The 14,235-nt window shown below is 40.7% G+C and overlaps 1 protein-coding gene and 1 long non-coding RNA gene across 5 annotated transcripts in view; one reads left to right on the forward strand and one right to left on the reverse strand.

Moving 5' to 3' along the window:
- Positions 1–12,385, forward strand: part of ROPN1 (rhophilin associated tail protein 1) — a 38,483-nt gene extending 26,098 nt beyond the window's left edge. The window contains exons 6-7 of one of the 4 annotated variants that reach the window (XM_073231531.1): positions 10,618–10,793; positions 11,286–12,369. In XM_073231531.1, the coding sequence (XP_073087632.1) occupies positions 10,618–10,793; positions 11,286–11,352 (243 nt within the window). In that variant the 3' untranslated portion in view covers positions 11,353–12,369. Of the gene's footprint in view, positions 1–10,617; positions 10,794–11,285 lie in introns of all 4 variants that reach the window. The other 3 variants (XM_017662399.3, XM_017662400.3, XM_073231532.1) reach the window with 3 other exon arrangements.
- LOC108398414 (uncharacterized) overlaps positions 3,151–14,235 on the reverse strand; it is a 29,273-nt gene continuing 18,188 nt past the window's right edge. Inside the window, exons 3-4 of the long non-coding RNA XR_001853411.3 lie at positions 11,061–11,143; positions 3,151–3,441 (exon numbers count right to left, since the gene is read on the reverse strand). This is a non-coding gene — a long non-coding RNA (uncharacterized lncRNA). The remainder of the gene's footprint in view (positions 3,442–11,060; positions 11,144–14,235) is intronic.

A 14,235-nucleotide genomic window follows, 5' to 3' on the forward strand; every position in this document is an offset into this window, starting at 1 on the left:
CATCATATGTGTGGACTCCCTTTTGCAACTTAAATAAAAATGAATCTGAACTTAAATGAAAATGAATCTGAAGCATGGTTTTTTAAAAATCCCTGAAATAGACAAGTTTAAAAACTAATGAGAAAATTATTGCTTCTGCTGAAACCAAATGGTACAGAAAGGTAATTAGAATAATTTGTCATACCTAAACATGATCTTATTCTTCCTTCCTTAATATGCTTGGAATGTATATTTGATATATTGTTTCTGAGGAAAGTTACCAGACATATTGTAGGTCAATTTTCCTATGAGCTTTCCCTGCAATTTTCATCATAATCATGCAATCACCTCTGAAGAAAGGAGAAGAGAGGCCAGTTGTGTTTTTTGCTTTTTTGTCTTGGTTGTCCTTATCACAACATTATACAATGAATAAATTACTAGAACTCTAATGATGAAAGAAAAATGCAGCAGGGGAAGGTGAGCTGCCTATCCCCACCATCACACTTCTATGAAAATAACCCCAAGGACTGGGGAAAATCACAAGAAGGAAAATAAAATATTGACACATTTTATTAAGTTCTCATACGGTCTTTTATTAAGGTCTCACTCCCCCTTATTTTTTATTTTCTCTGTAGTTAATTCTGATCTTCCTGATCTACTCCACCCACAAAGGGTAGAGTAAGAAAATAAATAGATACAATCCAGTCCGGGAGTTTTAGACTGATATCATCACTGAAACACTTTAAAGTAGCTTGCCTAGTCTCAGACTTCTCCACACTGCTCCTCTCTTTAAGATGGCAGCTGAGTGTACAGGGGAAGGGGTGACTCCGGACCTCCGAGCAGCCAAGGGAAGGGCTTCCCACATCTCTTGGTCCTCAGTGGCACAGCTGATCTCCATGGAAAAAAGTACTCATCCAATGGCCAGTTGCTTGCAGCTTAGGTCCCTGGTCTCTTCCCTCTTACAGCACAGTAGTTCCCCGCCAGCTCATCCGCACTCTCCCTGGTGCTGAGAGCCTCCTGGGGCTCGCCCTCGTCTGTCCCCTGGTTTATGGTCCAATATGAAACAAATGGGTATAATTGGTCTGGTTCTACCTCTTTTAACCCCTGTTTAACAGCCCCTCACCACCTTGTGAGATGTGAGTCCACATCGCTCACAGTCACCAAGAGTGACTTTGGAAGGCCAAACCGCAACCCTCCCTCTGCTTGGCTCCCTGTGCAGCTGCGAGGCTTACTTTGGTGTGGTTGTCTCCCAAATTGCAGGGGAAACCATGAGGTGAATTGTATCTTTCTACCTCCCTCCTAAAATGAGGAGGTTGGATTAGGTGTTCCATGAGGTTCCTTCCTCTCTAACATTCTGTGATCCTGTTCCCCTTCTGTGCTTCCACTGAGACACCCTCAGTCCTGGCTCTGCATAACAATGTGCCCCTCCAATTTCAAGAGGTCCTGAGGTATCTGACTGACCTTCATGATCCCTATGTCAAAGAACACCTAGAGGTAGAATCAGCCTGGAGGGCTAGTCCCTAAATAAAGGGTGTCCTGTGAATCCAGGAACCAGACCAATTATACCCATTTGTTTCATATTGGACTATTGCTAGGAACTTAAATGTGAAAGTGTCAGGGGTCACCATCTGGTGGAGGCTTTGCATTCTAGTCATAGCCCTAGAGGAGAGCCCAGGGATTTCCTCCTTTCTTTGCCAATACAATACAGCTAGCCATGGTCTTTGTGCCATTTTAAAAAACACATTCCCTCCTTGAGGAGGAGTCTAACGGCAGGAATTTGAGGTAGCAGGTACATTTACTCCAGTCCTGAGCTTCCTGGGTCTGCCCGCATGATTGAAAATGCTGTGGCCTGCAGACATCTCAGTATTCCTTCCCCTAGACTAGCCCATCCCACCTCCTGTTCCACTGAGGCTGATGATATGAAAGGAAGGGATCGTGGTCGCTGGAAGGAATGACATCTTTGTTAGAAATCATTCACTTTCTGAGCCTTTCCCCTCTGAGTTTGAAAATGAGACTCATACGATGCCTAAAAGCTCAGTTAGGGACCCATCTGACCAGAAAGGTTTATGCGACAGAATGCAAAGCTGTTTACTTTCGACGTAAGTTTTACAAAAAGCTACAGTCCAGTCCAGAGAGTTCTTTATCCATCCTTTATTAAATCTTTTTAAATCTTTTAAAATATTTTCAAGTTTTATGAGGACAATAGAATCTGAAGGTTTGTGTTTAGATGATCAATAAAAGACAATGTTTGGAGTAGGAAGCACCTGTATTAGTCAGCTAGGACTAGGGCTGCACAACACAGTACCACAAGCTGAAGGGCTTACACAACAGAATTTATTTTCTTACAGTTTTGAACGCTGGATGTCTAAGATCAAGGTGTCTGAGGCCTCTCTCCTTGGCATGTAAATAGCCCTGTTTCTTCGCCTGGTTGTCCCTGGGAGCATGTATAGGTCTGGTCTCTCTCTCTCTGTCCTAATCTCCTCATTTTAGGACAGAAGTCCTATTGGATTAGGGCCCACTCTAATGACCTCATTTTAATTAACTACTTCTTTAATGGCCCTATCTTAAAAAAATAGTCACATTGTGAGGTATGAGGGTTTAGGGCTTCAGTTTAGGAATTTTGGGCAAGCACCATTCAGTCCATAACGGCACCCCGACTGGGATGAGACTGCAAGAACAGGACAACAGAACAAAGGCAGTAGAGGAGTAGGGTTTTGTGTTGTTTTTTTAAAGGCAGAGATGATGACCTATGGATATTATTAAGTTCACACATGCTTGCAAATCTACCCCAAACCATTGTCATGCTGACCTCATCTCACACAAATGCCCTTCCATCCTCACTGTCAGCCTCTTACCAGCGTCCTGTCTGCCTGCTCTCCCATCCTCCTTGCTGGAAGTGCCTGGAACACCACCTTATGCAGTGCTTCACAGCAATTTCCAGGAGAGGGCTCCCAAGGGCCCGGGAGAATGAATTTAAGTGGCCTGCTGCAAACCCAAAATTTCTTTGACACATAATGCGGTTTGTCATTTTAAAATTCATGTATACTGATGATTTCATTTCATAAAATAGCAGTGTTTGTAAAGAAACAAAATTGAAATATTAAACCACTTAAAATCAATAATTAATTAATGCAAATGTTTAAATCACTTGCCATCAGGTAAAACTGTCACTCCAGGAAGATAAGCCAAGTTTATTCAGAATCCTCATTAACTCCTGACATACAGATTTATGCCCCTGGGCAACACACATCACAGTTAAAGAAGCACCATGTAGACACCCAGCCCATTCTAGGACAGGAAGGGAGCAGAGCAGCAAGCATCAACTGCAAAGGGAGAACACTGCTGGCCAGTCAATTGGGGAGGTAGGGCAGCTGCTTGGCTCTTCACCCAGGCACACCCAGGTCACCACTCACGACGGTTTTTCACTGATCCCTGGGACGTGTTGGAAAATCTGCGCATCACCTGTTTTAGTAAACAAACAAAAATATATGCTGACTTCTCTTTGCTAATTCAGAGCTAAGCAATCCTTTCTTTTTTTTACTTTTTTATTTTTATTAAGGTATTATTGATATACACTTATGAAGGTTTCACATGAAAACCAATGTGCTTACTACATTTACCCACACCACCGAGTCACCCAGTACAACCCACTGTAATCACCGTCCTGCAGTAAGATTCCACAGAGTCACTATTTGCCTTCTCTGTGCTACACTGTCTTACCCATGATCCCCCACACACCATGTGTGCCAATCATACCACCTCTGAATCCTCTTCTCCTTCCATCTACAACTGCCCTCCCCACCCCTCCCCTTTGGTAACTGCTAGTTCCTCTTGGAGTCTAAGTCTGCTGCTGTTTTGTTCCTTCAGTTTTGCTTGCTTGTTATACTCCACAAATGAGGGAAATCATTTAGTACCTGTCTTTCTCCACCTGGCTTATTTCACTGAGAATAATGTCCTCCAGCTCCATCCATGTTGTTGCAAATGGTAGGATTTGTTTCTTTCTTATGGCTGAATAGTATTCCATTGTGTATATGTACCACCTCTTCTTTATCCATTCATCTACTAATGTTCTCTTAGATTGTTTCCATTCCTTGGCTATTATAAATAGTGGTGCAATAAACATAAGGGTGCATATGTCTTTTTAAATCTGAGAACTTGTATACTTTGGGTAAATTCCTAGGAGTGGAATTCCCCAGTCAAATGGTATTTCTATTTTTAGTTTTTTGAGGAATCTCCATATTGCTTTCCACAATGGTTGAACTAGCTTACATTCCCACTGGCAGTGTAGGAAGGTTCCCCTTTCTCTGCATTCTCGCCAGCATTTGCTGTTCTCAGTCTTTTTGATGCTGGCCATCCTTACTGGTGTGAGGTGATATCTCATTGTGGTTTTTATTTGCATTTCCCTGATGATTAGTGACGTGGAGCATATTTCCTGTTGGCCATCTGAATTTCTTCTTTGGAGAATTGTTCATATCCTCCACTCATTGTTTAATTGGGTTATTTGCTTTTGGGTGTTGAGGCATGTGAGTTCTTTATATATTTTGGATGTTAACCTCTTGTCAGATATGTTGTTTACAAATATATTCTCCCATCCTGTAGGATGCCTTTTGTTCTGTTGATGGTGTCCTTTGCCATACAAAAACTTTTTAGTTTGATGTAGTCCCATGTGTTCATTTTTGCTTTTGTTTCCCTTCGTTGAGGAGATGAGTTCAGGAAAAAGTTGCTCATGTTTATATTTAGGAGATTTTTGCCTATATTGTCTTCCAGGAGTTTTATGGTTTTATGACTTACATTCAGATCTTTGATTTATTTCGAGTTTACTTTTGTGTATGGGGTTAAACAATAATCCAGTTTTGTTCTCTTGCATGTAGCTGTTAGTTTTGCCAATACCAGTTTTTGAAGAGGCTGTCATTTCCCCATTGTATATCCATGGCTCCTTTATCATATATTAATTGACCATATATGGTTGGGTTTATATCTGGGCTCTCTAGTCTATTCCATTGGTCTATGGGTCTGTTCTTGTGCCAGGACCAAATTGTCTTGATTACTGTGGCTTTGTAGTAGAGCTTGAAATTGGGGAGTGTAATCCCCCCAGGTTTATTCTTCCTTCTTAGGATTGCTTTGGCTATTCGGGGTCTTTGGTGGTTCCATATGAATTTTAGAAGTATTTGTTCCAGTTCGTTGAAGAATTCTGTTGGTAATTTGATAGGGATTGCATCAAATCTGTATATTGCTTTGGGCAGGATGGACATTTTGATGGTATTAATTCTCCCTATCCATGAGCATGGAATGTGTTTCCATTTATTGGTATCTTCTTTAATTTCTCTCATGAAGGTCTTGTAGTTTTCAGAGTATAGGTTTTTCACTTACTTGGTTAGGTTTATTCCTAGGTATTTTTTTCTTTTTTATGCAATTGTGAATGGAATTGTTTTCCTGATTTCTCTTTCTGCTAGTTCATTGTTAGTGTATAGGAATGCAACAGATTTCTATGTATTAATTTTGTATCTTGCAACTTTGATAAATTCAGATATTAGATCTAGTAGTTTTGGAGTGGAGTCTTTAGGGTTTTTTATGTACAACATCATGTCATCTGCAAGCAGTGACAGTTTAACTTCTTCTTAACCAATCTGGATGCCTTTTATTTCTTTGTGTTGTCTGATTGCCATGGCGAGGACATCCAGTACTATGTTTTATAAAAGTGGAGTGAGTGAACATCCTTGTCTTGTTCCTAATCTTAAAGGAAACTCTTTCAGCTTCTCACTGTTAAATATGATGTTGACTGTGGGTTTGTCATATATGGCCTTTATTATGTTGAGGTACTTGCCCTCTATACCCATTTTGTTTGTTGAGAGTTTTTATCATGAATGGATGTTGAATTTTGTCAAATGCTTTTTCAGCATCTATGGAGATGATTATGTGGTTTTTGTTCTTCTTTTTGTTGATGTGGTGGATGATGTTGATGGATTTTTGAATGTTGTACCATCCTTGCATCCCTGGAAAAAATTCTGCTTGATCATGATGGATGATCTTTTTGATGTATTTTTGAATTTGGTTTGCTGATATTTTGTTGAGTTTTTGCATCTATGTTCATCAGAGATATTGGCCTGTAATTTGCCTTTTTTTTGGTGTCTTTGCCTGGTTTTGCTATTGGAGTGATGCTGGCCTCATAGAATGAGTTTGGAAGTATTCCCTCCTCTTCTACTTTTTGGAAAACTTTAAGGAGAATGGGTATTAGGTCTTCATAAAATGTTTGATAATATTTAGCGGTGAAGCCATCTGGTCCAGGAGTTTTTTTCTTAGGTAATTTTTTTATTACCCATTCAATTTCATTGCTGGTAATGGGTCTGTTCAGATTTTCTGTTTCTTTCTGGGTCAGCCTTGGAAGGTTGTATCTTCCTAGAAAGTTGTCCATTTCTTCTAGGTTATTCAGTTTGTTAGCATATAATTTTTCATAGTATTCTCTTATAATTCTTTGTATTTCTATGGTGTCCGTAGTGAATTTTCCTTTCTCATTTCTGATTCTGTTTACGTGTGTAGACACTCTTTTTTTCTTTATAAGTCTGGCTAGGGGCTTATCTATTTTGTTTATTTTCTCAAAGAACCAGCTCCTGCTTTCATTGATTCTTTCTATTGCTTTATTCTTCTCAATTTTATTTATTTCTGCTCTAATCTTTATTATGTCCCTACTTCTACTGACTTTGGGCCTCATTTGTTCTTTTTCTAGTTTTGTTATTTTTAAGTTTGGACTGTTCATATGGGATTGTTCTTCTTTCCTGTGGTAGGTTTGTATTGCAATATACTTCCCTGTTAGCATGGCCTTCACTGTATCCCACAGATTTTTGTGGTGTTGAATTATTGTTGTCATTCGTCTCCATATATTGCTTGATCTGTGTTTTTATTTGGTTATTGATCCATTGGTTATTTAGGAGCATGTTGTTAAGCCCCCATGTGTTCATGAGATTGTTTGCTTTCTTTGCATTATTTATTTCCAGTTTCATACCTTTGTGGTCTGAGAAGCTGGTTGGTATAATTTCAGTCTTTTTTAATTTACTGAGGCTGTTTTGTTGGCCTAGTATATGATCTATTCTTCAAAATGTTCCATGTGCACTTGAGAAGAATGTGTATCCTCCTACTTTTGTGTGTAGAGTTCTGTAGATGTCTGTTAGATCCATCTGCTCTAATGTGTTGTTCAATGCTTCTGTCTCCTTACTCATTTTCTTTCTAGTTGATCTGTCCTTTGAAGTGAGTGGAGTGTTGAAGTCTCCTAAAATTAATGCATTGCATTCTATTTCCCCTTTTAATTATGTTAGTATTTGTTTCACATATGTAGGTGCTCCTGCGTTGGATGCATAGATATTTCTAATGGTTATATCCTCTTGTTGGATTGACCCCTTTATCATTATGTAATGTACTTTTTTGTCTCTTGTGACTTTCTTTGTTTTGAAGTTTATTTTGTCTGATTCAAGAACTGCAACTCCTGCTTTTATCTCCCTATTAGTTGTATGCAATATCTTTTTCCATCCCTTCACTTTTAGTCTGTGTATGTCTTTGGGTTTGAAGTGAGTCTCTTGTAGGCAGCATATAGATAGGTCTTGTTTTTTTTATCCATTCAGTGACTCTATGTCTTTTGATTGGTGCATTCTGACCATTTACATTTAGGATGATTATCAACAGGTATGTACTTATTGCCATTGTAGGCTTTAGAATCGTGGTTACCAAAGGTTCAAGGGTAACTTCCTTACTATCTAAGAGTCTAACTTAACTCACTTAGTATATATGCTATTACAAACACAATCTAAAGGTTCTTTTTTCTCCTTCTTTCTCTTCCTCCTCCATTCTTTATATATTAGGTATCATATTCTGTACTCTCTGTCTATCCCTTGACTGACTTTGGGGGTAGTTGATTTAATTTTGCATTTGCTTCATAATTAATTGTTCTTTCTTTACTGTGGTCTTATTTCCTCTGGTGACAGCTATTAAACCTTAGGAATACTTCCATCTATAGCAAGCAGTCCCTCCAAAATACACTGTAGAGATGGTTTGTTGGAGGTAAATTCTCTCAGCTATTGCTTATCTGGAAATTGTTTAATCCCTTCTTCAAATTTAAATGATAATCTTTCTGGGTAGAGTATTCTTTGTTTGAGGCCCTTCTGCTTCATTGCATTAAATATATCATGCCACTCCCTTCTGGCCTACAAGGTTTCTGCTGAGAAGTGTAATGATAGCCTGATGGGATTTGCTTTGTATGTAATATTTTTTTTCTCTCTGGCTGCTTTTAATAGTCTGTCCTTATCCTTGATCTTTGCTATTTTAATTATTATATGTTTTGTTGTTGTCTTCCTTGGGTCCCTTGTGTTTGGAGATCTGTGCACCTCCATTGCCTGAGAGACTATCTCCTTCCCCAGATTGGGAAAGTTTTCAGCAATTACTTCCTCAAAGACACTTTCTATCCCCTCTTCTCTCTCTTCTTCTTTTGGTACCCCTTTAATATGAATATTCTTCTGTTTGGACTGCTCACACAGTTCTCTAAACATTCTTTCATTCCTAGGGATCCTATTTTCTCTCTGTGCCTCAGCTTCTTTGTATTCCTCTTCTCTAATTTCTTTTTTCATTTATTTTCTCCTCCACCATATCTAATCTGCTTTTAAATCCCTCCATTGTATTCCACAATGATTGGATCTCCACCTTGAATTCATTCCTGAGTTCTTGAATATTTTTCTGTACCTCCATGAGCATGTTTATGATTTTTATTTTGAAATCTCTTTCAGGAAGATTGAGGAATTCCATTTTATTTGACCCTTTTTTGTGGTGTTTGTCAGATTTGGGTTTGATCCAGGTTTCTTTGATGTTTCATATTTGTATATGGCACCCCTAGTGCTCTGAAACTCTACTCTCTGGAGCTGCTCAGTCTCTGGATTGATGTCAGAGGTTGCAGGGCAGCAGTTTTGGTGCCTGTGGGGAGGAAAGGACTGTTTCCTGCTTCCCAGCTGCTATGCCTGTTTCCACTGCCAGAACCAGTGGGTTGAACACACAGGTGTAAGCCTCTATGCTTTGCATTTGTAGCCTCTGTAGGTGGGGCTTCCCTCTGGCTGGTCTGACACTGGGGCAGGGGCTGCCAGTTTGTGAGCCAGATGTAGGCTGGCTGAGAGAAATGCGCAGGAGGCTGTGTATCATGGGGGAAGCCTTGGAGTTACATAGCCAGCTGGTGGGATGGACCGCCCGAAGCTCCTGAAAGTTCCCAACCTGGTGGGGAGAGTGCATCCAAACAATTTTGTCTACCTATCCTTTCTCCTGAGCAGTAAGTTCTGTGCAATCCTTGCCCCTTTAGGAGCCCTCTCGCTGTTAGGAAGTCTCTCAGACTGCCCACCCAGGTCAACCAGATATGAGTCTGTTTCCCACAAGCAGCTGGAATCTCCATCTCTCCTGGTATTCCACCTGTCTTAGCTTTCCAACCCCACTAATCACCAGAGCACCATACAATATAGGTTTGTGCTCTCAGAGAAGATCTCCAGGGATAGGTGTTCAGCAGTCCCAGGCCTCCACTCCCTCCCCACTCCATTTCTCTGCCTCCCACCAGTGAGTTGGGGTAGGGAAAGGCTTGGGTCCTGCCGGATCATGGCTTTGGTACCTTACCCTGTTCTATGAGGTCTGTTCTTTTTTCCAGGTGTATGCAGTCTGTCCCAGCCTTCTTTTCTGTTGCTCTTTCAGGATTAGTTGTATTAATTAAATTTTCATATTATATGTGGTTTTGGGAGGAGGCTTCTGTCTCACCTCTCATGCCACCATCTTTAATCCCTCTCAGCAGTCCTTTCTTTGAATCATTTCTTTCCTTTATCCCACCATTACACTTCTCTTTTACTTGTGAAATTTATTCAAAGGTAGATTTGTTTAAAGGCAGGTAAATGAAACCTGTTCTGAACATAATCCTTTAAAACCCAGTTTTCATTGTTAAGGAGTGTTTGCTTCTGTAGCAACCCTCCCATTAAAATGTGGTGTTCATCATCCATTTATTTTTCCACAGTGACAATGAGGTTAGTGTTATGTCATATAAAGTACTGGGTGGTTTTGATCAGATTGATCCACATGTTGTAAAAGAACTGGATTTCATCTGAATGTTCACTGTCACTTTTCCTGTACCTGGGACCCCATCTTTCTGGGCACATTACCCTTGCCTTACCTCCTCCTCCCTGCTATGGCATTGCTCCAAGTTCCTGCTGGAGGATATAAGCTAGACTAATCACCTCAACCCTTTGGAGGTAAGACTAGAGAGCAATAAGAATAAGAAATAATTTTAATTTTACAGAATGTAAAATCACATTCTCCTTTGATTTTAATGAGGTTATTCTGATTAAAGTAAGAAATATCTTAAAGTACTCAACTGTTTATAAACCTAATTCCCTGACTATATCCCTCCAACAAAGACAGGAAAGGGAAAAAGACACACAGTACATCAGTATTTTTTTAGATTGAATTAAATGACCTTTGGGTGTAAAAAAACTCAAGATTTCCAGAACATTTCATCATTCCTACTTCATTTTATAAGGGCAATATTTTTATCTTCTTTCTTGTACTTAACTGGTCTTAGGACTCTAGTGTAGAATAATGAGTTTCTCCTCATTTGATCTTACTGCTTTACAGACCATTGCCAAAACACTCAAGATAGTGTGCGAAGTTTTATCATCTGACCACAGTGGTGGGCCTGCCCGGATCCCTTTTAGCACCTTCCAGTTTCTCTACACATATATTGCTGAAATGGATGGGGAGATCTCTGCATCACACGTCAGCCAAATGCTGAACTACATTGAACAGGAAGTGTAAGTAAACTTTTACCAGTTGGAAGGGAAAGAATATTGGGAAAACAAATCTAGTGGGCCATGATATAGCAAGGCTGTTATATTATACTGGTCTGGGAACAGAGAAATGCTACAAGGAACAAGGAATAAGGATCTGAAAGAGAAGGGAGAAGGGAAGGGAAGAGTGGTATAGGACAGTGATTCCTAGAGTGCTACTGAGACTCCTGGGGCCACAGCACCTGGGGAAATGTTGGAGTTGCCACTTCTTAGGCTGTCGCCTGAACCTACCAATCAGAAACTTTGGGGGCCAAGCCCAGGCATCAGTGTTTCAGCAAGCCCACCAGGTGACTCAGGTTCAGCTCAGGGCCAGTCTGAAAGGGTGGAGAAAAAGAAGATGGTGAGGGCAGGAGCCACAGCAGAATTCATTTGGAGTGAGAGAGCTGTTTAAATATTGTCATCCTTAAGTTTGATTATTAAACAAACTAACCCCAGACATACATTCTTCACAAACAGAATTGGTCCTGATGGTTTAATCAAGGTGGATGACTTTACCCAAAACCCCAAGGTTCGGCTGGAGTAAAAGCACAAGTTTTGGCAATTTTACAGTAAGATACAGAGATGATCATTCTTCATAATAACTGAACACCATACACCAGCCAGTATCAATTTCTTTGTACAACTGGCACACACTAATAAACAATTAACCAAATATATGGCATCAGAAATGTGTGGAGTTAAGATGTAAAACTGTTGGAATGAAACACCTACATCAACAGAAGATTAGTATTTTTCCCAAATGGACACTGAGTAAAAGTGGCTGATGAAGCATGTCAGATTTTCAGAGGTAGAATGCTAATACCAGGCAGTTTCAATATTTTGTGATTGTTGGGCATAACTTAGAAGAGTATCTTTTACATGTCAATCTACATTTTTACTAATTCATTTCTCCATTTGTCTGTACGATGCTAGACATTCATTCATTTACTCACTCACCAATGTTTATCATGTTAGCTATATGCCAGGTGTAGGATTGCCAGATAAAATACAAGACACCCAGCTAAATTCGAATTTTGTGTAAAAAGATACTTTTTTAGTTTTTTTTGTTTGTTTTGCTAAACCTGCCAAGAACTAGATTGGCTTCTGGACATATATCTGAATTCCACCCTCAAGGAGCTCACAGCCCAACACTTTATTGCAAGTGGCCCCAAGAGGCACTAATAAAGTGCTGCAGAGATCAGTATTAAAGTGTCAATGTCAACAGATTTTTCTGATAGCATGTATAGATTAGATAAATGGGACACTCTTGGAAGGGTCCCCTGCATGAGCTTAAGACCTTCTGACAAGGTCAACAAAAGATTTTTCTTTCTCCCAGAAAGCAGATGAAATTATTGTTGCTAGTGGTTATTATTCTTGAAGCCAGGTGTGCCAAGGTGGCTGGAACCTGTCTGTCTGCTATATGATCTTAAAAGTTGTTTTTGTATAAAAACGTTGGTTTGCTTTTTTGATATACCTATATCTCCCTACTGAATTGGGGAGAAATTTGTCTATTTGTGTTGAAATAAGTAAAAAATTGTGATGGGAGTTCAACATAGGTCCTTGATTTTCACCCACAGTGAAACAGTAAAAAGAGCTGAAACAAATTGTACCCCCCAGTGACCCAGCTCCACCTTCAGGGGCTGTGCAAAGACTAATGGTCCCTGCTGTCTGCCAGCTTTGCCCACGTGGCCCCTCACTCAGAGCCACTCTGGGATCTTGGGCAGTTTGAAGAGGCTGAGGCACTGCAGTTGAAACCTGACACCGTAATTAATCAGAAGTAGAGAATGAGTGAAATCTTTCACCTGCCTCAGTCTCCGGGTTTCTGTTTCACTGTGATCAAAGGATTTAAATATGATCCCGCCTGGAAGTAGGGAATGAAGGGGAACAGAGGGAACAGCTCCAGTTTGAAAGCCCCTAAGACAACAAAGTTAAGTTCATAAACATAATGAAAGCAAAAGGGTCCTTTGTACCTTCGAGAAACCAGTGAAATTTGAAACTAAAGTTCAGAACCCCTGAGCATAATCCTTCAAGAGTGAGGCCAGTGAAACCCCAGCCATCAGAGTGAATACCAGACACAGATATGAAGTCATTGATGGCACTGTTAGCCATCGGCTGGCACCAAGCACAATTGGCAAGACCACTGTGGCATGGCCATTTGCTCATCTTCCAAGCTGCCACATGGTGTCTGCCATTTTCCTCCCCTCCTGCTCTGGCTCTCTGTGGCAGTGCTTCCTCTAAGCCATGGATACTGCCAAGTCACAGATACGCATCAGAGACGCAGCCTGTACCGCACATCTGCCCTAACCAACAGTCACCCCAAGGGTGCAAAACAGCTTTGCCCTCCAGCTGCATGATGCTATATTGACAACATTATAAATACTATACTGACAATAATAGCCAACATGTATTAAGCCCTTACTACATGCAAGCCACTATGCACAGTTCTTTACACATATTTTCAAACCTATGAAGTCAGTACTGTTTTCACCAATTATAGATGAAGAAACAGTCTTAGAGAAATTAAGGCAGTAAGTCACTGTAACTGATGAGGAGTTTGAATCCAGGTCTGTCTGACTCCAAACTTGTGCTGCCTCACATACTTAATTCCTGTCTTACTGTGGAGCATCCCCTCCTCTGAGACAAGGATGTCAGTGCAAGTAGTTTATTTGGGCAACAACCCCAGGACCAGTGGAGAGGGGGAAGGAAAAGGGATTCGAAGAAAGCCAGTGGAGGGCGTGTCGTCAAGCCAGTCAGGCTGCAGGCCTCTGGGAGACAGTACAGAACAGGCCTCAGAGCCACCCCTGCCTGAGGTTTGAGGAAGCTCTTCACACTCATCGGCTGAAGGGTGCGACCTCACTAAAGTCCCATTTGTCCCTGATTGAGGGCTGCCTCCAAGGCATTAACCTTCTCCCTTCAGCTTGCCTGCTTCAGGCCCTGAGCTTGTCCTTTTGCTCCAGAGAAAAAAAAAAATCTCTCAGTTAGGAAGTCACAGGTCTTCACAATAAGCAGCCTTTGAAGGCATGGGAGTGGGGCATGCCAACATGTGTCAAAATGCCTTACAGGGATTTCAGTAAACAAACCCTTGGCATTTCAGTCACTATGGTTTCTCTCCTTTGGTCAGGCACAGTCCATAGGGGCTGCAAGGCCATCAGCTGACATCAAGTAAGTGACTGATGCTGTGTTGTATTAAAATCCCACTTGACCCCCAAACCTGGAATATTGTGCCAAAATCAACTGTTTCTTCCTTGTCATGAGATTGTTGCAAAGGGACAATGCTTGGTCCTTGCTGCCAACAGACCCTTGCCAGATTCATTCCACTGGTCTTCTTATCATGACCAGAAATATCTGAATCCTAGCATGACCCCAGTTAAGCTGTCAAACTAAGATCCCTGTAACATATGGTTTGTGTTTCTCCTTTAAAAAGAAA

This window comes from Manis javanica, chromosome 3 (assembly GCF_040802235.1).
Source record: "Manis javanica isolate MJ-LG chromosome 3, MJ_LKY, whole genome shotgun sequence".
Lineage (NCBI taxonomy): Eukaryota > Metazoa > Chordata > Mammalia > Pholidota > Manidae > Manis > Manis javanica.